The sequence below is a fragment of the Ctenopharyngodon idella genome, chromosome 13, assembly GCF_019924925.1.
Source record: "Ctenopharyngodon idella isolate HZGC_01 chromosome 13, HZGC01, whole genome shotgun sequence".
Taxonomy (NCBI): Eukaryota; Metazoa; Chordata; class Actinopteri; order Cypriniformes; family Xenocyprididae; genus Ctenopharyngodon; species Ctenopharyngodon idella.
The window spans coordinates 16,848,562-16,874,089 of record NC_067232.1 but is presented as its reverse complement, the minus strand read 5'-3'; the positions used below and the strand labels follow the sequence as shown (position 1 = coordinate 16,874,089).

Genomic DNA, 25,528 nt, shown 5'->3' with positions numbered 1-25,528 from the left:
GGTAAATTTAAAATTAGACATTACACAAGATGAAAAATACAGAAATATAGTTTGCAGGAAAAAATAATAAGAATTATCATCAGAATTAGAAAGTGTGTGTCACAAAAATAAAAACATCTGACAGTTTAATAATAAGGCATTCTGAAGGGCTTAAAGGTGCAGTAAGCGATTTCTGTAAATCATTGTTTAACACTGTTGATATTTGAAATCAACCCAAACAAACACACCCCTCCACCGAAAATGCAATGCAAGAGTGGATGTCTTTTACAATAGCAGAAACTAAGCAAAATAAAGCTTCGCAAAAAAATAAAGTGAAGATGATGAATGACAAGAACAATACAGTACACGAGTAAATACAAGCAAGAGTTTGTTGACACACTGCACACACTCAAAACCAATGTTACTCACATATAAGCCGAAACAACACAACCTCGGCATCTGTTTTCGGGCCTTGCCGCTTAGGTCCCTCCAGCGCCGGAAAGCTCAGTCATGAAACTCTAACCGAGCGCTGATTGGTTCTTTCTATGCCGTGGCACCAGCCAATCAGAAGTAATTCCAAATCCACGCAACCATATACAGGTGCTGGTCATATAATTAGAATATCATCAAAAAGTTGATTTATTTCACTAATTTCATTCAAAAAGTGAAACTTGTATATTATATTCATTCATTACACACAGACTGATATATTTCAAATGTTTATTTCTTTTAATTTTGATGATTATAACTGACAACTAAGGAAAATCCCAAATTCAGTATCTCAGAAAATTAGAATATTACTTAAGACCAATACGAAGAAAGGATTTTTAGAAATCTTGGCCAACTGAAAAGTATGAACATGAAAAGTATGAACATGTACAGCACTCAATACTTAGTTGGGGCTCCTTTTGCCTGAATTACTGCAGCAATGCGGCGTGGCATGGAGTCGATCAGTCTGTGGCACTGCTCAGGTGTTATAAGAGCCCAGGTTGCTCTGATAGTGGCCTTCGGCTATTCTGCATTGTTGGATCTGGCATATCGCATCTTTCTCTTCACAATACCCCATAGATTTTCTATGGGGTTAAGGTCAGGCGAGTTTGCTGGCCAATTAAGAACAGGGATACCATGGTCCTTAAACCAGGTACTGGTAGCTTTGGCACTGTGTGCAGGTGCCAAGTCCTGTTGGAAAATGAAATCTGCATCTCCATAAAGTTGGTCAGCAGCAGAAAGCATGAAGTGCTCTAAAACTTCCTGGTATACGGCTGCGTTGACCTTGGACCTCAGAAAACACAGCGGATCAACACCAGCAGATGACATGGCACCCCAAACCATCACTGACTGTGGAAACTTTACACTGGACCTCAAGCAACGTGGATTGTGTGCCTCTCCTCTCTTCCTCCAGACTCTGGGACCCTGATTTCCAAAGGAAATGCAAAATTTACTTTCATCAGAGAACATAACTTTGGACCACTCAGCAGCAGTCCAGTCCTTTTTGTCTTTAGCCCAGGCGAGACGTTTCTGACACTGTCTGTTGTTCAAGAGTGGCTTGACACAAGGGATGCGATAGCTGAAACCCATGTCTTGCATACGTCTGTGCGTAGTGGTTCTTGAAGCACTGACTCCAGCTGCAGTCCACTCTTTGTGAATCTCCCCCACATTTTTGAATGGGTTTTGTTTCACAATCCTCTCCAGGGTGTGCTTATCCCTATTGCTTATGCACTTTTTTCTACCACATCTTTTCCTTCCCTTCGCGTCTCTATTAATGTGCTTGGACACAGAGCTCTGTGAACAGCCAGCCTCTTTTGCAATGACCTTTTGTGTCTTGCCCTCCTTGTGCAAGGTGTCAATGGTCGTCTTTTGGACAACTGTCAAGTCAGCAGTCTTCCCCATGATTGTGTAGCCTACAGAACTAGACTGAGTGACCATTTAAAGGCCTTTGCAGGTGTTTTGAGTTAATTAGCTGATTAGAGTGTGGCACCAGGTGTCTTCAATATCGAACCTTTTCACAATATTCTAATTTTCTGAGATACTGAATTTGGGATTTTCCTTAGTTGTCAGTTATAATCATCAAAATTAAAAGAAATAAACATTTGAAATATATCAGTCTGTGTGTAATGAATGAATATAATATACAAGTTTCACTTTTTGAATGGAATTAGTGAAATAAATCAACTTTTTGATGATATTCTAATTATATGACCAGCACCTGTATATCGTACCCTAGCCTGCGATCGACAAGCGCGCAATGTGAAGCGCTGTTATCCCTCCTCCTCCCCAGCGCCACCTGTAGAGATCTGCTACGGGGTTCTACCATTCTTGCAGCAGCCTTTTCTTTGTTGTTTTATTTGACTAAGCTGAACAAATTTGTATTTGCTCAGCAGCAGCAGTAACAGCAGCAGCAGCAGTGTAGCAGATCTCGTACGCCAAAATCAAGCCATGTATACTTCATGCCCCATGCCAATAAATGCTGGTTGAAGTTGTCATGATTGAACTAATATCAACCTTTTGAGCAGTATGGTCCCTCATATGGGATTTTTATTTCTGTGCCCCTGGGCGTACGGTTCCACATATGGGATTTAGAACGTTCAGTGACGTCACATAACTGCCAGATTCAAACTGTGCTTTTGCACTTTGGCTGCGAGACGGACGCGCTCAGCAGCGCTTGTCATATATCACAACTATGCAGTTTTCAGCCACATAACGTTTTTTTTTTAAGGTTTCAGACATTTAAATACACATAAGCACCAGTAAATCAATACAGTTAGAGTTTGTAAAATACACACTGATGTCAGACATCAGTGGAAGCAGCAATAACAATAATATGCCAACATTTATTCATATCAGACACACATAGTGGGCCAAAGTAACTATAAAGTTTACATTATTATTCTTCCAGTTCACCAGCCACTTACTTGCATGTATTTTGGGAGAAACTGATGAGTTCACGTGTAGTACATCCGACTGACAGGACTCTGCGAACTGCGGCGCAAACTAAGATGGCGGCGCATATCTCGCAATATAGATCAAGATAAAGATCATTTATAAAGGTTTTTAAACAACAAAACACACTCACTTACACATATTTGAGAATCAGAATATCAAATAGTTGATGACATGGTAAGAAAGTTTGTGAATATTGTAAATAAATGAAAAACAAAATAATAGCGATACATCAGTCATACAGTGTTATTGTCGCTGCGGTAAGTTACGTGACAAACATGACGCGTCGCCATGGAAACAATAAGGGCAAACGTTCTAAAACAACAGTCGCCTTAAAAAACTCACTCTGGGGCGTCAGTTCGAATATTTTAAACTCACGCTTGAAAGGGTTAACGCGGGTCCTAAAGTTCTTGCCTGATCATAACCCTTTTTTTCCCAGTGATATATTCCTCTGACCTTTTCTCTTTTGTATTGTCTCTCAGCCTCTCTCTTTCTACAGTTTTTCTTCAAATCTCCCTCTTGCTCACTCTCTCTCCTCCCCCATTATGAATGTATACGCCCCCTATTGCTGATTGGCTAAAAGTTTGTTTTCAACAGCGTTTTTCAGAAATCACTTACTGCACCTTTAAAGCAGAAATGTGCTGTTCATGGTTTTGCTAAAGTGTTTATTTTATTTTTTTCAGTGCAAAGATGTGTGTTAGCTGTGTTTTAAATTTGTCTAAAATATCTTTATTGGTGTGCATACCATTTTGGGTGGGTGAATGTCTGGTTGTGTGTTACAGATATAATTCCTTTGGTTTTTCCTCAATGTAAACAGTCATTTTAGTATCCTGCACATATGCAAGTTCAAGACAGGAGTTTAAAAATATTTGTCTTTAACTTACATAACCCAAAACATCCTTTAGCATGTTATTTTTGCAGATGTGTAGTAATTTGGCTCTTTAAGACAGGAAGGGTGTGAGGAAGCTACTGTTCATCATCTCTTTCATAAACCAGACTGATCATGTTCTGATGTTGAAAAGATCTGATGTCATGTAGCCTCTGGTTTGCGTTGCTCTCTCTAGACATGTCTCAGTCTAATGGGGTTTTAAATTATTATAACTTATATAGAGTTAGCTTGGCCTTTTTTTTAATCAGGTATTTTTAGTGCAAAAAGAGGGTTTATTTTGTAGTTTATGCTGCAGGAGGAAATAGAGAAGATTTAAGTAAATATTTGGTCCTCCTGTTTGGGTTTCTGTGCGCTGTCCAGAGTCCAGAGACATTACAGTTTCACTGAAGACAAAGCATACTGTAGTCACACATGAAGGTCAAAGACCTGCTACAGCATGTGCTTAGTTTTGGTCATGTGGTTTACACTTTTCTGTCTATTAACATATTCACACTACCAACAATCTAAATGGATTTGCCTCCAGTTTAAAATGTTTTGTTTAGTGTCATTATTAATAATGTACATCTAAATGTTTCCTGTACTAATTTCCATTATACCTGTCTATGCAGGTGCAATGCTCTTTTCGTAATTTCTCCTCTGTAATATCCTTAATCCTATAAGTCGCTGTTGTTTATAAAGATCAAGCAGATCAGCTTTTCTGTAGTAGGCAAAACAGCTTTTATTTTTATACTGCCCCTAACCTGCTTAAAGACGCCTATCGACTGTCTGTGTAAGATTAAACACTGTGTGATTGTGTGACCTGAATTCCTGTGTGTTTGTATCATCCCTGATGAACTGGATAAAAACAGGTCTCTTCAGGGAAATCGACTCATATTTGTGCCTGTGTGTGTGTGTGTGTGTGTGTGTGTGTGTGTGTGGACACAAATGACTTTGAAAAAAAAAAAAAACTATTTATTTTCAAATTAATAAGGAATATAAAGGCATATATCAATAATAATAATGAAAGATATTTTCAGCAACCTAATGTGTGAACCCAAATGTCCAGATATATCAACAATGATTTTATCAGTAATGGTAATAATAACTAGGTTTTTACATTTTCTCAATAAAATGATACTTGCCTGTGCAAATCCTATGTAAGAGTGTTGTGGGTGATTGCTATGTGGTGGACCCAAGTATGAACAATAGTAATGGTGATGCTATTTCTATTATAATAGTTGCTATTTTAAATCTAGCATTAAAAACAAAACTAATATTATCCTACAATTCTTTGTACACATGCACAATACCTCTTTTTTTAACATGATAAAAGAAAAAAGCCATTGCCAAACATCAGGAACCTGCTGTGTTCAGAATGGAAAGTAAGTCAGTGCCTGTTGTCCTGAATAAATCTTTAGATGCTATGATGTTTAAAAAAAAATAAAAAAAAAACTCTAATTGTGTCAGCAACCCTATTATAGCACTTACACAGTTTATTGCAGAAAGTATTTGCTGTGTGGCAGTTTGCACAGACATTTAAATTTGCTGAATATTTCAAATACAAATCCGAATAAAAATGCACCAGGAAATAGACAGACAGGTCAGCACAGTATACAAATACCCTATGGATGTGGGCATCATCATCAAAGATGCTTTACTGTTGAAAAGACATTCTTAAAAAAAACTGCATGATCTGTTCCACAGAACATCATCTTTATTTACACTGTTTACTGAGAAAATCATCTGCAAGATTTAAACTGGAAAAAACTCTATACCAGCAGCTGAGAAATTGAGCAATCTTCTGACCCAATAAATAAATAAAAGCGTATGAAATTCTCATTTAAGTTTAAATTTTTTCATCATAAGAGATGACAGAGTTAAAAGAGAGACATCAAACTATGAAGAAGGCTGCATAACTTTTCTCATTACAAAACCACAATGCATTTTTCTATTTAAAAATGGCAGTTTAATAAAAAGAGCTTTAAGAGTTAGCTAATTATAACTTGAGCGCCTCGTTTTTAGAATGCTGCATCATGGAATACAAAATCGCATTTTCGCTACAGCGTGAGGTAAACATTGGAGCGATGTTTTGAAGGATTATCACGTCATAAAGAAAGGTAAAAGTTTCCAGACTATCTACAAATGAAATTTATTGAACTGAATCAACACTGAACTGACCTCAGCTGAACAATGACACTATTTTCTTTTTATAGCTGCTTTATAGCAGAATTGATCTCTGTTTGCATCATTGAATCATTATTTTCTTGTTTATCCATGTGAAGCTGCTTTGATATGATCTGTACTGTATAAAGCGTAATATAATTAAAGGTGTCTTGACGATGTTATATGAGAAAAATATTACACAACTTTTAACAAGTTAGCTATTATTATGTACCTCGCTGACAAAAGGGGCATGTAGAAATATATTGTAGTCCTGGGGTTCTTAACTCTTGCCCTCAAGGTCCACTTTCCTGTAGAGTTTCCGGTCAAACACACCAGCCAATGCTAATCAAGGTCAACCTTTGATCAACTTTGGAGCTAAATTCTACAGGAAAGTGAACCTTGAGGGCCCCTAGTGTAACGTACGCAAGCGTGACAGCGGAGTTGTGGAACCAAATGCAGGCTTTATTAACAAAAAAGAGTGTAGTCGAACAGGCAGTAGGTCAATCACCAGCAAACAGTAAAAGGAAGGGCAAGGCAAAAGAGTAATCCAAAAACAAAGGCAATGGTCAAGGCTGGCAGCGAACAATCATAAAACAAGGAATAAGTCCAGGGTCAAAAAACACAGGCTAGGCAAGGCAGAACAAGGAAACCAGGATAACATGGAATGCGAACATAAGACTAAACAATACTCAGTAATGTGTGTGTGTTAGAATACAGCTTATAAAGTGTCACTGATGGGAAACAGGTGCGAGTGTGTGATTAGTTCCTAGATGGGGAATTGTGGGAAATGGTGTCCAAATGACAACATTGATGAACACAGACCCAGGGCACATATTACAGAGCCCCTTCTCAAAGGAGTGGCTTCCAGACACTTCTAAGCAGTCCAGGAGGGAGGTGGAGCAGAGGCAGAACAGGGGGAGGGAAGGTGGGCCAAACCCATGGAGTGAAAAAGGGCCTGGAGACTGTGGAGAAGCAGGGAACCAGGGAGGAGAAAGCTTAGCATATGACCAGAGTGGATCAGGTAGAGCAGGCAGCCAGGGCGGAGCAAGCAGGGCTCTGGAGTAGACTCATGGGCTGGAGTGGGCTCTGGAGCGAACTCTTTAACTGAAGCGCAGTGCACAGCCCAAACACAACAGATAGCCATCACCGCAACGGGGAGTGCGGTTGTCAGTGGGACCACCTCCGCAACTCCCAGACTTGATACCACCATAGAGATACCAGCTGCTCGCACCGACATCAGTGGTGTATCCTGCAGACTTAAAGAACAGTCTTAAATGCCTAGGGGCTGCCTTAAGGGCTTCATGCACAGCGCTCATGACCGGGAATACTGATGTGGCGCCCATGATGGCTGAAGACTCTGGTGAGGCTGGACACTCTGGCATAGTGTCCGTGAAGGCTGGAAGCTCTGGTGTGGCGGCCGTGATGGCTGAGGACTCTGGCATGGTGGCCATCTTGACTAAAGACTCTAGAATGGCGTGATGGCTGAGGACTCTGGCATGGTGGCCATCTTGACTAAAGACTCTAGAATGGCAGCCATGACAGGACGAGACTCTGGAATGGCGGCCATGATGGGACGAGACTCTGTAATGGTGGCCATGACGGGACGAGACTCTGAAATGGCGGCCATGACAGGACAAGACTTTGGAATGGCGGCCATGATAGCTGGAGGTTCCTCCTCCACAAACCAAATGCAAAGCCGCTCAGCTGTTATGCCATGTCAATATAACGTTCAAGAGTCCAGCTAGGGTGATGCAGTGGCATAAGCTGAGCTGAGCTGAGCGGCTCAGATAGCCCTCCACGAAAAAATATCATTAGACATACGTTATCCATACGAGTCAAGTGAGCCACCTCTACAAAGTCCCTCACGTAATCCTCAATTGGCCGATCTCTTTGACAGAGATGCATAATTTGTGCTGCTGGATTCGTTGTTGGTCGGTCGTTCTGTAACATGTGAGCAGGCATGAGACGGAGCAAGAATCCAAATGCAAGCACAAACGTTTAATAACAAAAACAAACACAGATAATCCAAAAACAAGAGTAATCCACAAAGAGCAGGCAGGAGAGCAACGGCAGGAATACACATACATGAGCAACGACCAACAAGCAACAGCTGAAGCACAGAGGTTAAAATAGATAGGTTAACAAGGGGCTGATGAGGGACAGGTGTAGGTGATTTGATGTCATGGGAACTAATGAGGGCAACAATGGCGACAAACAAGGTTCAAGGCAAAACAGGAACCAAACACAGGAACTGAACACAGAAACAATGGGAACTAAGAATACACTTCAACATAAAAGTCCTCACAAAACACAAGACACAAAACCAGGATCATGACACCTAGCCTACTATCCACCTTAATTTTCAATGCATAATTAAGCTATTTATTTTGGATGTGCAAAACTTACTTATTTTTCAGGCCACAGGTAAATAATAACAAAGGTAAATCTATTTGCACTATACAAACCACTCTGTTCAATTACGATAATAAATTAATATAATATAAAAACAAATACCAATTTGCAACATCAAGCAGCATAACGCACTGTTAAAAATGGCTGCACCTGCTCTTACATTAAAGTCGCGATAAAACAGAAGTAGCGACAGATCTTTTCTTTCGAACTGTGACGTAGGCCTACATCTGAGTGAAACTGAATTAAAAAAAAATGTAGAGAATGGAAGGCTAATAGGGCCAAAACGTGTGAAACTAACATCTTAATGCATAATTACGTCTTAACACGTAATTTACACGTTAACACATCATTTACGAGTTAATACGTAATTACGCTAATTAAGACGTTAGTTTCACACGTTTTGGCCCTATTGGCCTTCTGTAATGTTGAGATGAAAAAAGTGAAGGCAGATGAACGCAAGCTTGCAGGGTGGGATTATTGGAGAAGTCCTGAATGCGTTACCAATTCTTGTTGTTTTCACAGAAAGGTCCAGCTATGATATTTTGATTAAACAATAGCCTTTATCCACGAATGAATTGTTCACAACATGATTGATCTACAACATGCATTTAGAAAATAGATAGAGTGAATTTTTATTTCATGCCAACTTTAAAAATAAGGTTGATACTAGAAAATCAACATTAAATTATGTCACTACAGGCATTCCTTTAGCAAGGCTAAGCACGGTTAGCTAATGGTACAGATAATTAAGAGCTGTAGGCCCTGTTTACACCTGGTTTTAAGAAGCGTTTTGGTCAATTGGATCATTAGTGGACGATGCTAAATACAGGTGTAAATGGGGTCTAAAACGTTTTGAGCTTGTCCACTTTCGACCACTTCCAGAGGTAGGCTAGTTGAAAACGCAGAAATGACGACAGAAGTGGTCAAAAGTGGACAAAAGAGATGGATTAAAATACCAGGTGTAAACGGGTTTGTGTCTCCTTCATCTAGTGATCCGATCGACCAAAACGCATCTTAATACCAGGTGTAAACAGGGCCGTAAACGTTTTGGGAACACAGACCCAAAACCATACTGAATCATGCACAAATGCAACTGGAGCCATATTTAAAATATTCCAGCATTGGAAAAATACTCCAGTGTCATGTTATAAAGCTGTTTTGTGCTTCTGTTTGAAACACTTTCTCCAAACTGTCACCAGATCAGTTCCTTCTGCTACCATCGTGCATTGACCAATGAACCTTCAGCTTTATGAAAGGTGTATGGGGTGACACAGCATGCTGATACACACTGGTGCTGCTCTCTCCCCCAGTGGTTCCATTCTCAGGAAGAACAGTGAAACCTCAGAGTAAAAACAGCATTGTTTTCTCTCAAACAATCAAGACTTTTAAAGCTTACAACAATTTACTCATTCACAAACAGCCTCAGTGCAGAACACTTCTCATGTTTACTGTTAGTCAGTGAGTGCTTGACCTTTCAGTATCCCAGCAGCCCACAGCAATGTGAATTGCGAAGGCAAAGTCATGTCCTTACCGCCACCGTGACACTGCTGATTTGACAATACAAGACCAGGACAAGACCCCAGATGGGGAAAAAATCAGGCCTATACAAACTCAAAGGAAACCACTTCCTTTCCCAGTATTTCCTCCCTTTCTGTGCTTAAATGCCGTTAGATTAAAGCAGTAACACTTTACAAAAAGGTTCCATTTATTAACATTAGTTAACTACATTAGACACATTAGATAAATAGTTCTAAAGCATTTATTAATTTTAGTTAATGTTAATTTCAACATTTACTAATACATTATTAAAATCAAACGTTTTATCCTTTGTTAGCTAGCATGAACTAACAATGAACAATTGTATTACATACTGTAACAAATGTATCGCTCAGTGCAAATACTTAAAATCATCTGGCCAGACAGTTTTCGTTTAACACATTAATAATCTATTCAGTCAGAATAATCTATTTTAGAAACAATTTAACACAACTTTTAATGCCTCTGAGCTCTGACTGTAGCCTACTGTAGCCTGGCAGAGAAAACAGATAAATACATCCAGATGTTCTTGCCGTTTGTAACTGGAGACCACTGGACCTAAACAGATCTCTCAGACCCATAACATACAGGGCCAAAACTCAAACTTTAACCTTCACAGCTTTATATTTGCAGGATGCATTTGCTTCAGTTTCTCTTTTAGCATATGTAGCCTATAGCATTGCATGCATCTTAAAAAATTCCAACACAGGCTCAATGGAAAAACACGACATGAACTCAAAGACTTGTAGAAGAAAGTTTCATGCTTGCTTCAGCAAATGCGTTTTTATGTCACGTTTGCTTTTGTTAACACTATCAAGAATGTTTAGGGTTTATAGTACGTTATTTTCAAACGCTATAGAGTACCTCAGAGATGACGTGTTTTTGTATGCAAAACCCGGAAGCGAGTTAGCATTTTAGGACTTCTGGTTCCATCGCCGTAAAGTCTATGGGTTTTTTTAATGGGTTTTTGCTAAATCCCCTGAAATAAGGTCTGTGGTTAACAAAGCCTCTAAATATTTTCACGTTTTGATCTATGACATAAAACACACCAGTTATAACCCGCTTGTGATTTTTTTAAACCTTTATTGTGTCTTAAAAACGGCAGTTGCCAACAAGTTGCTAAAAGGGACTACTTCCTTTAGACGTTATCATGACAAACAGGACATTTGGACAGCATTTCTCATGAAAAAATGGATAAGTATTCATACACAGCGCAGATCATAATCAGCGAGCATGTTTTTAAATAAAGTTGTTTTTTAAATAAAGTTTGAGGAAACTTGGTGGTGGTGACGTTGATCCGCGACCATGGTGTGCTGTAGTCCGTTTATAGCCTACTGTTAGCTTTTTATATCTGATGACTTTATTTAGGCTTCAAAATGTATAAATGTTGTGTTAACTTGTAAAGATTATCTTGATAGACAAAACGTGTAAGTGTCATAACCCTTTGTTAAACACAGAGCTTATTTTTTGCAATTTTCCAAAAGTCTATGGGAAAAATGCATAGGCTTTCGATCAAGGGAACCAGTGCACCGCTAACTTCCGTGTTAGCCTACAAAAACACGTCATCCCTGAGGTACTCTATAGAGATTTTAGCGCCACTCACCGGACATTTCAGTTCAGAACCGTGATACGCAGAACAACCAAAGTAATAAAACATTGCCAGATTCACGTTGATCTGTTTCGGTTAAACATGGAAACGGAACACGCTTTTAGCTTCATTACACGTTGAAAGTGTCGCAAAACGTGCAAGACACAACGTAATCATTTAGGCTAGCAGTAATGTCGCCACAGGCACGTTTTTATTTTTTTTTTTAATAAGCGCTGGGTTGAAAAAAAATCCCATAATAATATATGCAAAAATGCAAACGTGTCTTTCATGCTTTACAGAAGAGTGCTCACACAATATGTTTGTTTGTCTATTGTATTATTTATGTGTGTGTGTCTGTGTAATCATATATTTCCTAGCAGCACAGTCTACAATGCTCCAGTCAGAAGAAAATCACTGCATTTTTAGTAGTTCTTTCATTTCAAACTTTCTTTTCAAAGTGAAAATTATGAGTGTGTGTGTGTTTGTATATATATGTGTGTGTGTATTGTGAGGCCTCCTCAGGAAATGGGTTTGGGTGGAGTTGTAATATGGGGTTGGAGAGACAGAAAAAGTTCTAAATTAGGCAGCCAAAAGCACAATGTCTCTATTGCTCCTTAGCGGTAAACAGTCTGTATAGAGAGGAGCAACTGCTGTTTATTTTAAGACATAAAATGATGTAAGGTCATAGAGTTATTGTATAACTTTATATTAAGGTATCATATTATTATATCTTGATAGTTGCAAATCCTATATAGATTGGGTCTGTTCGTTTGCATACGTATATGGGATTTACCACATTTTATCATCAACCAGGTGGAAATCATAACTTTAATAGCTTAGAAAAGGAGCTAATTATTTAATTTGAGCATCTCTCTATGTAAATGCCATGGCAACCAGAATTACCAGAGAATTAGAAAGACTGCCATATGCATCCCAGCACACCATTAACTCATAAACACGAATGTTCAAATGAATCAGTGAAGTAATGATTGTTATCTCTGGACTCTCATTCTCTGATTATTTTAAATGATTGGGTAGCATGAGAGTTTGAGTGGTCCCATGTTTCTGTCATGCACTTGGGTCTGAAAATGTGAGTTTTTGGGAGGTACAATCTCATGGGAAAAAAAATCAGACAAAACCACATTCCAACCAGGAACATTACGACTGCACCTGCTGGCCAAATCACTGTCCTCCTGCAAAACTCGAGTTTCACACACACAGAATTGCCGAGCTGCTTTGGTTTTGACTGTAGATTGGGATGCTAAAAGCAAAAGGAACGTGGACAAAAATAATACTTATTTCCTTCCCTTCAGAGTCCCATGATGTCTTTGAGCCGTCCTGTGTTGCTCTGTGCAGCAGCGGAGCGTGCTGAGAATTACAGTAATTACCTCTAATGACAGTCAGCTCGGAAAGAGAACCTTCCCTGTAAACAACACACATGATTCTCTCTGATGCCTCAAGTTCAGCCTGAGATCTACATTTAGTGTTTCAGGTTTTCCTCACTTTGTGATAAACCTGAATGAATGAAGCTGGCATTCAGTTTCATAAAGCATACTTTAAGATAAGTCCCTTAAAGACAAGCCATTTCACTCAGCGGCCATCTTTGAAACACCTCTCAAGCATTCAAGTGCAGCTCCTATCTCTTTGAATGGGGAAACATCAAATTCTCCAAAGCTGTTTGCCAAGATTTAGATTAAATTTCATATTTGAAATCACCAATGAAATCTGACAAAAACTGTCTAAAAAAAAAGTGGTTTCTAAACGCTCGAATCATGACAAAAAACAGCATTTTTCAGGTTGGATCAAGCTAATGCGCATGCGCAGTCCTAAATGGAAGTTCGCGTCTCACTGTTTCTACAGGAACCGGAGCTTCTAACAGCCGCTGCAGTGACGTGATGACTTTACCAATCGTCGATTAGCTCTTATTTAGAAGGCGGGACTTATTCCGCCATATTGCGTGTTGCACTTTCTCCCATTCATAATAATACGAGTGCACCGTCTTTCTATATATAAAGTCTTTGCTTTTTTGCCTGATTAAAAATCAGATGTCATTTATAATTTCACTGCACCTTTGTTTATTTACAAACTATATTAGATTAAATGTATTAGCAATTTGTCTTCAAAATAAAAAAATAACTTGATATTAATTTGCTTAATTTTTTATTAGACACACTACCAAGTTGGTAAAAATTCAGTAAAAACAGTAATATTGTGAAATAATATTACAATTTAAAATAACAGTTTTCTATTTTAAAAATATATTTTGAAATGTAATTTATAACTGATGGCAAGCTGAATTTTCATCATTACTCCAGTCTTCAGTGTCACATGATCCTTCAGAAATCATTCTAATATGCTGATTTGATCTGCAAGAAACATTTCTTATTATTATCAAGGTTGAAAACAGTTGTACTGCTTAAAACGTTTGTGAAAACCTCAGGATTTGTTGATGAATATGGAGATTCAAAAGAACAGCATTTATTTGAAATAGAAATCTTTTGTAACATTTTAAATGTCTTTACTGTCACTTTTGATCAATTAAATACATCCTTGCTGAATAATAGTATATATTTCTTTAAAAAGTCTTACGGACGGCAAACTTGTGAACAGTAAGAAAAAATATATTGACTGATTTTATGCTGTGCTAATGATGCATTCTCATCTCTCTCCGCTAAATTCTTTAACCAATGCAATGCAACACTAGCTTATGTTGTAATTTAACACTGCAGTCAGCTTGATCCGGCTGTGATGCCACTTTTTTATTTTCACAATACTGAGATCAGTGTCTTGACTATGGCAGATTATGTGCACCATTTGTATCAGTGAAAGACAGCAGTATGTTGTGTCAACATGCAGACTTTATATTTTGTAGATGTAGTAACATTATCTGAGGCCGTCACATACCGTGCACTGTTTGAGGGAAGTGTTTGGTTTCACAGTCACAGGAATGAAACTTTAGACTTCTTGCACCTTCAAATAAAACTTTTCTCCATTTTCTACATGTTATCATTGGATTTCAAGGATGTGCCAATGATTTTAAGTTTGGGAACATCATGCATGTGGATTGAAAAAAAAAAGGTGGAGTAACATAACCAAAGTAGAGCAACTGAAAAGGAGGTTAGCATATCCCTGAGGACAGGAGAGAAGGATATCAGACAGAGAGAGCTCTTCTTTTGTGTGTGTGTGAAAGAGTTTCAATGTCAGACAATGTCATTGGTTATGCAACTAGGCACAAGTTAATGGCAAAGACAGCCTCCAGCAGTGTGTGTATACGTGTATCTGACTATGAATATTCTTTTGAATTTCATCATCATTGAACAACATGCATAACACAAACTGACAGGCTGGACAAACAAGATACTTCCATGGAATATTACATGTTTGTGGGATTTCACATGTACTGTCAACCTGAATTCACCCTATATAATATATACAAACACACACATAATTATTTTATTCACAATTAAAAACAATAAATATATAGAACATGTAACATATGTATGGTAAAAAATCTAAAATGAAAATCAATCAAAAGATACTAACTGATAATAACTGACACTATTTGTAAAACTTAAGACAATTATGCCAAAGTTTCAGGAATAATTACTGATCAAACTGCAAATTATGTTTTAAGGACAAAAATCCCCATATATCAGAATCATGTGTATTCTGGCTTGAACAAGTACCAGATGAATGTACAGAAGATGTGAAAACCATTCAGAGTGACATTTCCAGCAGTAGCAGCTGTTTCTGGAACAGTGAAAGTGTGTGAGAGAGACAAGAAAAGAGAAAGAAGTTTCCAGATGTTAGTTCTGGATCAGTGAGCATGCACCATCCTGTCCTGATAAACACAAACTGCGGCTGGAGAATCCCTGAACATCCATGAACTGCAGAACTTTAATTTGAAAATCCCCCAAAAATGAGTTGAGTGGTGTACCCGCCACATCTGTTCAATAAAATTGGCAACTTTCAGGTTAACTGTAGGATATATCATAAAATAAATGGTTGTGTAGTTTTTGCCCACATATTTCTGGCATGGATTGGAACATGCTCTTCAGAGAGATGACACAAAAGGGCTTCAGTCCATTTGTGTGGTTTTCAGCCTGTACAACAAATAAGCTCACTGGCAGAGAGAATTTCTTATCTCTAGGACATATGTGGAGGAGTGAAACCTTAAAAAATACTGCCCTCTACAGATGCAAAAGCATTTTACATATTTCCCAATGTGCAAGCATATGGTGAATATTATGTGTGTTAGAGCAGTGGTTCTCAACCTTATTAACTCCAAGGCCCCTCTTTGTCCGAGATCTTTTTCAAAGGGCCCCCTATCTAGGCTGATATGTACATCTGGCACTTCTGTTGCACTAAATTAATTAGGATTATGTACATATAACTACATTTAAATCATTTTAAGACTTATTGGAAGTCCCCCTGGAAGTTTGTCAAAGTCCCTTAGTGAGCCGTGGCTGCCTGGTTGAGAACTGTTTTAAAGGCTTCACAACCAAATCTCACACACATTCCAGTTTTTTGCAATCACTAGGACCCATTTCTCAATACTTGGGTCACTTTTTCAACATAGTGAGCACAACAGAAATCTATGTGGGCTAAACTGTGGATCATTTGTCATTGCTATGGCACAAAAAACTTTCAAATTACCTTAATTCTTTTCTCACTTCGACACAAGAAACACAAAAACTCAGTGCACACAAAATCCTTACTTGTCACACAATTTCTGAAATCTGACACTCAAACACCAGAACCACACACCAAATCTGCAAAACCATACACTAATTCTCAGCCTTCGACTCAGTTTTCAATTTCATAAAACACTTTTTGCAAAACACAACACACAATTCTCTATTTAGCACACAAAAATCTAACAGGAAGTATCTTGATTTCCTTTTTCAAACACAAAACATTGTTTCTGTCTAACTACACATGCATGGTTGATGTATTTCTTTTCTTTTGTACTGTGTAATACTGTATTCACAACCACAAATGCTTACAATAAAAAAATAGTTTGGTTTCAAACTTGCTTTCATGTTTACGGTGAATTTTTCAACATCTCTCTGCCAATTACTATCAGTCTTGTACAGAAATGTACATATGAAAGAAGAGCTTTAGGTTTTGAATAACTGTGTGTATATATGATATATCCAAAAACAGAATATTATGGCAAAGGTGTTTGCAACGTAAGACAAATGTTTGCTTTTGAGATGTGTTTGTGATATTTTGAATGCAGTGCTTCATTTTGTAAGAGATGTGAGGCATTTTGCATTTTGTGTGTGCAATTCTTGGATTTGTGTGTAAAGTTTTGAAAAAAGAGGCAAAGTTTTGAAAAAAAAAAATGTAAAAATGTCATGTTTTGTCAGTGTTTTGGTTTAATTTTCAAGGACTTTTAGTTTGTTAGCAGTATTTCCTATGTTTTCTTCCTGTTTTCGTTTGGTTGTCATAGTAATTCATTGTTTGATTAGTACACACCTGTTTTGTATTGAGTTAATTATCTTGTGTATTTAGGTCCTTCAGTTCACTGTCATGTGTTGATTGTGGTTTACAGTAGTGATGTTACATCTGATGTCGAGGCTTCGAACTTGTGTCGAGAGCGTAATGTACTTCATATAGAGGCTTGTATTATTTGTTTTAGTGAAATGACGTCACTGGTGACGTTCAAAGCCTCATTTGAGTGCTTCGAGAAGGGGATCACTTTTGGCAGAACTATGTGTTTTCCCTCTCATGTTACACAAGCATTTCCTCTTCTCTCTGTCCAGTCCACCTTAATCACTTTCACCTTCTTTTATCCACTCTAAAGAACTCCATTTTCTTATGTTCAATAAGACACTGCCCAGTTACACAATTATGAAACATTACGAAACAACACTGAGCATAAACACTTCAAAAGAATTATTTATTTACTCATTCATTCATGTGTTTATGTGTGTATATGTTAATGCATCATGAACCATATAAAACACATTTGGCGCTGTCACACTCCTGACAAAAATTTTTCCTGCACCATATTTCCATTGAAGCCTTGAGAAATGAACCATTTTTCAACACGTCTGGCTGAAAAGCTTCAAAGCTTCATCTCGCCACCACTGGTTTACAGACTGTTGTGTTTACCTTAATTTTTGTTCTAGCTTTGTATTTAGTTAATTTGTTTTATTTAATAAATGTACAGTGCCCTCCACTAATATTGGCACCCTTGGTAAATATGAGCAAAGGCGGCTGTGAAAATAAATCTGCATTGTTTATCCTTTTGATCTTTTATTTGAAAAAATCACAAAATTGGAATCTCTAATTGAAAGACAACAATTGAAAGTTGGGGGAAACTCACATTATAAAATAAATGTTTTTCTCTAGTTCACGTTGGCCACAATTATTGGCACCCAATTATTGCAACCTCCTTTTCCCAAGATAACAGCTCTGAGTCATCTTCTATAATGCCTGATGAGTTTGGAGAACACCTGACAAGAGATCACAGACCATTTCTCCATACAGAATCTCTCCAGATCCTTCAGATTCCCAGCTCCATGTTGGTGCTTCTTCTCTTCAGTTCACTCCACTCGTTTTCTTTAGGGTTCAGATCAGGGGACTGGGATGGTCATGGCAGAAGCTTCATTTAGTGCTCAGTGACACATTTTTGTGTTGATTTTGATGTTTGTTTTGGATCATTGTCCTGATGGAAGATCCAACCACGGCCCATTATTGGATTTCTAGCAGAAGCAGTCAGGTTTTGATTTTTTTATCTGTTGGTATTTGATAGAATCCATGATGCCATGTATGTGAACAAGATGTCTAGGACCTCCAGCAGAAAAATAGGCCCACAACATTTAAAATCCAGTGTTATATTTAATCGTGGGCATGGGGTACTTTTAATCCATGTGTGCACCAAACCCATCTGGTGGGTTTGCTGCCAAAAAGCTCTTTTTTTTACTTTCATCTGACTATAGAAGCTGGTCCCGTATGAAGTTCCAGTCTTGTCTGACAACTGAATATGCTGGAGATTGTTTCTGGATGAGAGCAGAGGATTTTTCTTGAAACCCTCCCGAACAACTTGTGGTGATGTAGGTGCTGTTTGATCATTTTTTTAGGCTTTCTAAGACTCAAGATTCAACTAATCTCTGCAATTCTCCAGCTGTGATCCTTGGAGAGTCTTTGGCCACTCAAACTTTCCTCCTCACCGCGCATTAGGACGATTTAAACACACGTCCTCTTCCAGGCAGATTTGTAACATCTTTAGTTGATTGCCCTGATAGTGCAAATGGGGATTTTCAATGCTTCAGCTATTTTCTTACAGCCACTTTCTATTTTGTGAAGCTCAACAATCTTTTGCTGCACATCAGAACTATATTCTTTGGTTTTTCTCATTGTGATGAATGATTAAGGGAATTTGGCCTTTGTGTTTCCTCATGTTTATATTCCTGTGGAACAGGAAGTCATGGCTGGACAATTTCATGTTCATGATCACCCTGGTGTGCTAAAAAATGTAAATATGAATGGGAATATACTTTAGAGATATTTTACTTATAAGAATTTCTAGGGGTGCCAATAATTGTGGCCAACGTGAACTAGAGAAAAATATTTATTTCATAATATGAGTTTCCCCCCACTTTCAATTGTTGTCCTTCAATGAAAGGTTAGATTTTTGTGAATTTTTTGAATGAAAGATCAAAAGGATAAACATTGCGGATTTATTTTCACAGCCACCTTTGCTTATATTTACCAAGGGTGCCAATATTAGTGGAGGGCACTGTAAGCTGCAAATAGATCCACTACACTTCTTGCCTCATCATCTTCATTATAACATGACAAAAATACTTTATTGATCTCATTTTGAAAAGTATATTTATTGTTTCATTATTTAAAACCTAACAAACTTCTCTTTGTAAAATGTGCTATCTTTATCTTTCTCTAATTTTAGGCTAAATGTAGGATCATGTGACACTGAAGAATGATGGAGCTAAAAATTCAGCTTTACCATCACAGGAATTAAATAAATTTTAAAATATTAACAGAAAAATGTTAAACTGTAATAACATTTTGCAATATTTGTTTGTGCTGTATTTTCCAGCAAATAAATGCAGCCTTGGTGAGCATAAGAGACTTCAAAAACATTAAAAAGTCCTACCAATCTCGAACTTTTAAACGGCAGTGTACATATGCATCACTAAATGTGAAGTGAAATGCAAAACTGTAAAATAAAGGCCAACACATTTGCATTTTCTGTGAAATCACACAGCACAGCAGCTTTAGACTGTTTATTAACAGTCCTGATTTACAGTCTCAAATACAGAAACATTCCAAAACCTCTCTCTCTCTCTCACACAAACACACACAGACACAGACACATTAAGCATTCGAGTTGTAAATGCAGACATTCACACATTAGAATCGTTCTGCTGTGGACAACTAAGCAGAACATATTGAGAAGCACTTTAATTCTAGTGGATCAGTCAGGGGTCAAAGTATAGTAAAGATAATAAAACTACTGGAAGTAAAAGGGGTCCAAATAAACAGCATTCAAAAAAAGTTGGAAGACCAAGATACAATTCACACATGCATCCGAAAATCCACAGTAACATAGAAACACTTTAAACAGAATGTGATATGCCCATTCAAATTAATCAGATACTGTATACCTATGCGTTAATAAACAAATTAAATTGAAGGAAACAGGGTGTGGAAGGTAAAATTAAAGAAGCTTGTTTAAAGTAAAATATAAGAACACAAATCATGTTAATGGAAGTGTCTTTCGGTGTCAAATAATAATCACACACACACGTAAATAAACAAGTGTTAATTCAGGCATTTTCTAGTCTCCCAAAGCTTCAATAACACAAAAAACTAAACGCAAAACATGTGAAGCTGATCTCTGCATGGAAGAAAAAACATTTAAAACAGCAAACTGAACATTCCAACTTTATAGAACAGGCATCCAAAAAGCTCAAATAATAAAATATTTACAAAGTAAAGCACAAAACCTTTCATATTCCCAAAAGCCTCATTTACAACTACAGATTCACAGTGAGGTTGTTGTTTGATCTTGGTTTGCTCAGTATTTGTAAGGGGAATATTGCAGCTGTGTGTCGGTGAAATTCCTTAAAGTAGGTTCTAATATTCCTCTAGCAAAGTGCTTCTCAAAGCTGTCCTGGGGATCCCCTACCACTGCATATTTTTGATGTCTCCCTCATCTGACACACCTGATTCAACTAATCAGCTCATTAGTAGAGACTGCAAGACTCTAATGGGGTGTTACTGATGAGGGAGACATCCAAAATGTGCAGTGGTTGGGGGTCCCCAGAACAGCTTTGGGAAACACTGCTCCAACACACACAATCTAGAGATACTGCATAGCAAGGAGTGTAAGAATTAAAACTGGACAGTTGGAAAAGAGAAAACACACAAACTTGCGGCAAGATAGAGAGAAAAGCACAACCACATCAATCTTTCAGAAGGGAGCTATGACATCATATGTGATGTCATCAAGCTCAATGAATGCTGCCATGGCCGCACATGAGGGCATTGCCGTAGCGACGTGGTTTGTGTGGTGATTTTGTGCACAGTGAGCAAGAGGCAGTTCCTCTCCAGTCCTCTAGGTGTCCTCCTCCGGCACACCCACACCTCTTCTTCTGAGAGCATCGGCTCCGCCCACTCGCCGCCACTCTTCAGTCTTTTCTCCGTACTCGTCTTCATCATCCTCTTCCTCACCATCTGCTTCCTGCTCATCTTCAGATTGCTGCAGGAGACGCACTTGCCCCGCAGGCAGTTTCCCTACAGAAACATTTATGCATCCACAATTACACAATATCATCTTAGCATTTTATAATAGTTTCTTTTACGTTCTGTTACGTTATAAGTTCCTATAATCAAGCAGGTAGGTTCATATGAACATTCACACTTACTGTGGTGATAATCTGGTGCAAATCGTCGTGATGGGAACACAAAATCTGCGACGAAAACCAGCACCTGAGAGAAAAACACAATTGATTTCAATTGAGTTTAACGTTAGCATGTTCTCTCTAAGCTAATGATTAAAAATTCTAATAAGCTTAAAAGAACACAGTATTAAATTGATTTTTTTTTTATATGACTTTCACTACTTAAGGAAATATTTGGGGTACGTTTACACAACAACAATGTACTAAAAACTTAAAAGATTTTTGCATACAGACGACAACATTGTCAAAACAATCCCCGTTCACATGGATCCGTGAAAATGACTAATAACGCTGTATGCACGTCAGGCCAGTAGTTGGCGATGTGACTTTGTAAAGAAACACTTCACGCCTATAGACTGAACACGGTAACACTTTAGTATGGGGAACGCATATTCGCTATTAACTACGACTTTTGCCTGAATAAGCTCCTAATTTATTATTTATTAATAGTTAGTAAGGTAGTTATTGTATCGTTTAAGTTTTGGTATTGGGTAGGATTAAGGGGTGTTAAGGGGTGATTAAGATCTTAGGTACACTAACGTTCAAAAAATTGGGGCCAATAAGATTTTTAAAAGATATTAAAACTTTAATTTAGCATTGAATTGATCAAAGGTGACAGTAAAGACATTTATGTTACAGAAGATTTCTATTTCAAGTTCTGTTCCTTTGAGCTTTTCTGAAAGAATGTATCAAGGTTTCCACAAAAATATTAAGCAGCTGAACTGTTTTTAACATTTCTTGAGCACCAAATCAGCTTATTAGAATGATTTCTGAAGGATCATGTGACACTGAAGACACTAAAGAGTAATGGCTGCTGAAAATTCAGCTTTGTTATCAAATAAATAAATTGGATTTTTAAAATATACTAAAATATAACATTTTAAATTGTAACAAGTTTTCACAATATTACTTTTTACTTTATTTATGATCAAATAAATGCACCCTTGTTGAGAATAAGAGACTGAGCATAAGAAAATACAAGGTAGTGTATTTGTGTACTCTCACCAATCCAAGAGCCAATCCTGAGACGAGTGTTGCCAGAGCAAATATCCCATATGAGCCCCAAACCGGGATGCCCAGCTGCTCCGTTAAGTAATTATGGCAATGCTGAAACACAATGTTAAAAGATCATTTAAATTACTGCATGAAAACATCCATGAGAAGATTATAAATGTATTAGGTATTTACTATAAAATCATTATAGTCATTAAATAACCATTTATTTTATATATTATACTTACAAAATCTCATGCTATAAAATTATTCATTTTCACATTTTTTTTTTTTTTTTTTTTAAGTAGCTGTGTCATATGCAGGATAATGTATAGTCAGGCAATTGTTATTGCAAAAAAAAAAACCTTTCAGGGCGATACAAGTCCTCTCTTCTTTAAATCAGGGGGTTTATTTATGTTATTGATTAGCTGACTGTATATTATCCCTCAGCGTCTGCTGCTGGTTCTTTCACCATTAGCTTGAGGTATAAATTATTTGTACAACAGTTACAGTTGTAACAGTAAATTATTCACAGAATTGCTAAGAAAATAATGTATATCCTTCTATAATTAAATACACAGAACTGATATGTATACATTTTAATATTAACAGACCCACACACTCACCCTGATGAACATGGATAACTTAAAGAGGGCTGACATTGCGTTCATCCTACAATAAACAAATATCAGTCAGACATTTTATCATTTTTTCAGACATTAATAGCATGCTCTCCCTTTTCTGGAGACTTTGCCAGACTCACCCAGTGACTTTTGCATTATTACAGAATTTAAAACCACCCACACGCACAGCAAGTACTCACATGAAGGAAGAGGGGCCGAACCAGGAAGAGACCGGCTCTATGCTCTGCCATTTCTTCTCATCAATGAAGCTCAGGAAGTCTTCTTTAGATCGGGCTCCTTGATATCTTCGAAACACACCATCTTTACAGCTGAAATACACACACACACATACACACACAAGCACGCACACACAGAGCTATATTTAACCATTTATAACTGAGTTTACACCCACCAAAACAGATCAAATGCTGGTGTCAACACTCTAAAAAAAGATGGTTCTTTGAAGGTTCTTTACATATAGCAACCGTTCTATTTAGAACAGTATGGCCCTGAAGAATACTGAAATGGTTCTTTATGTTAGAGTTTAGGGTTCTTTTTCCCCGCCTTTTTGTTTTTCAAATACGTAACTGTCAAAGACACACCATTACTGGTTTTCTGGAGCTCAGCCATGCAGTTACAGACTCTCAACACACTCTACACTCTCAACAGATAAATGATTTCTTTCTTAAAATGTCTGTAAATTTTAACTTTCAAGTTGTAACTGGTTTCCTACCAGTCATGTCTTTTTCTTTTTTTAGTTTAACAGAACATGTAGCCTAAGTTTGAGCAGCTCTGTTCAGTTAATTGACACAACATGCTGGGTTTTTTTTTTAAATGTAAAACCCTATTAGAGGCTACAAGACATTATAAGACCAGACCAATAACAATCTATCTATCTATCTATCTATCACTAATTACCAGCTAACTAACTTCTAAAGAGAGGGCTAAATGTGTGTAAACTCACTGGTAGATAGTTGGGAGAGCTGTGATGATAAACCTCCCACTCAAACCTGCAGCACAGAGAGAGAGAGAGACAGGAGTGAGTCTCATAAGGACAGGAGATCATGTGAACAGAGAAACCAGATGTGAGCAGAAAGGCCAGATGTGTGGAGCTAACATTATACCTGGCTGCTCGGTGACATCCACTTTGGCAATGTTCACTCCCAAATCTTCTCCCCATTCTGCAAACTCATTCCACACGGGCTGGAGCTGCTGACAGGCTGGACACCATGGAGCAAAGCTGCAGCAGACAGACAGACCTTTAATCCAATAACACAATCCCAGCCAGAGGAGACACAAAGACACTGAGGCTCATTTGTTTTCCATCGGATCTATTTAACTACAATCCTCTTGTTCGAGGGCTCTAGTAGGTGGAGGAAGTGTGCTGTTCAGGAGAAAAAGACCGTTTATTTCAACTTAAGTATTTTTAGAAGAGAACGCATAAGAATGATAGTGAAATTTCTGACATCATGTTGTTCCAAAGCTGTATGACTTTCTTCTATGGATTACAAAAGGAGATGTTATGCAGAATGACGGCCTCAGTCACCATTTAGTTTCATTGCATCCGTTTTGCATACAATGACAGTGAATGGTGACTGAGGCTGTCATTCTGTCTAATGTCCTTTTTCTACTTCATAGAGGGAAGAAAGTCATATGAGGTTGGATTAACATGAGGCTGATTAAATTATGACATTCTTTTCATTTTGGCAAATAACTTCAAGACCACAGAACTTTCTCTAACTTGAGCCCAGTACAAGAACACGGCAGTAAGAAATAATAATCTGAAGTTAGATACTCATTTACAGTCATGTGTAACACTAATTACCATACACAAATAAACACATTTTTTTGCACAGCTGATTCTAATAACTCACAACTCGATCATCCATTCTCCTGTCAGGATTTCCTCCCAGTTTCCATCTGTGATTACTCTTAAATGACCCGGCTTGGCCGATGCGGGCTGCAGCATCACACATGCTGCAATAAGAGCAGAAAATACACACGCGAAAGCTGTCATCTCCCTGACTCTGCGTGTGTATGTGCACGCCATGTTTCAGCGCCCACTGCTTCCCTTCCGCTTCCGCCTCCACTCCCACGTGCTGCTGATGGGCGGCGCTGCGTCATTGACGTCATGACGCATTGAAAAGGTTTAAAACATAATTTAACCCACTTCTGATACTTATGAATTATTTTTGATTGTATGATTAATGAATTTATGTATGCATGTAATTGTATACATGGCCCTTTGTATTAATAGTAAAGTTATTCCATGAAATAACTGTACTGTTTGTCTTGTTTTATCTGCTAATAGGTATTTTTCTAACTTAAATAATAAAATAAAAGTAATTATAAAATTAATTAAACAAATATTCTATTAATATATATGTATTATTATATATGTTAATTATATAATAATTATAACACCATATGCATGTTAAATATGTTTATAATTAATTTCAATAACTGTATTTAAAGTTATTTAATTTGT

The 25,528-nt window shown here is 37.6% G+C and overlaps 1 protein-coding gene across 2 annotated transcripts; it reads right to left on the bottom strand.

Moving 5' to 3' along the window:
• Nucleotides 1–19,729: 19,729 nt before the first annotated feature.
• Nucleotides 19,730–25,144, bottom strand: tmx1 (thioredoxin-related transmembrane protein 1). 2 transcript variants are annotated; one of them, XR_007933280.1, is made up of 9 exons: nucleotides 24,915–25,144; nucleotides 24,165–24,280; nucleotides 24,005–24,050; nucleotides 23,241–23,369; nucleotides 23,044–23,089; nucleotides 22,430–22,531; nucleotides 21,389–21,452; nucleotides 20,806–21,257; nucleotides 19,730–20,645 (listed from the first exon to the last, which is right to left on the bottom strand). XR_007933280.1 is itself a non-coding variant. In XM_051917603.1 (8 exons), exons 1-8 carry the CDS (start codon nucleotides 25,088–25,090, stop codon nucleotides 21,079–21,081), a joined length of 858 nt encoding a protein of 285 aa, XP_051773563.1. In that variant the 5' UTR covers nucleotides 25,091–25,144; the 3' UTR covers nucleotides 19,730–21,078. The 2 variants fall into 2 exon arrangements, 1 of the variants encoding a protein (XP_051773563.1); XM_051917603.1 differs by having other exon boundaries at nucleotides 19,730–21,257.
• Nucleotides 25,145–25,528: the final 384 nt, after the last annotated feature.

Coding starts and splice junctions, on each gene's coding strand:
- tmx1 (XM_051917603.1), bottom strand. CDS start 25,090: ATGGCGTGCACATACACACGCAGAGTCAGGGAGATGACAGCTTTCGCG. Junction 24,281..24,914: donor GGAGAATGGATGATCGAGTT/GTGAGTTATTAG, acceptor TGTCTGCTGCAG/CTTTGCTCCATGGTGTCCAG. Junction 23,370..24,004: donor GCTCTCCCAACTATCTACCA/GTGAGTTTACAC, acceptor TGTGTATTTCAG/CTGTAAAGATGGTGTGTTTC.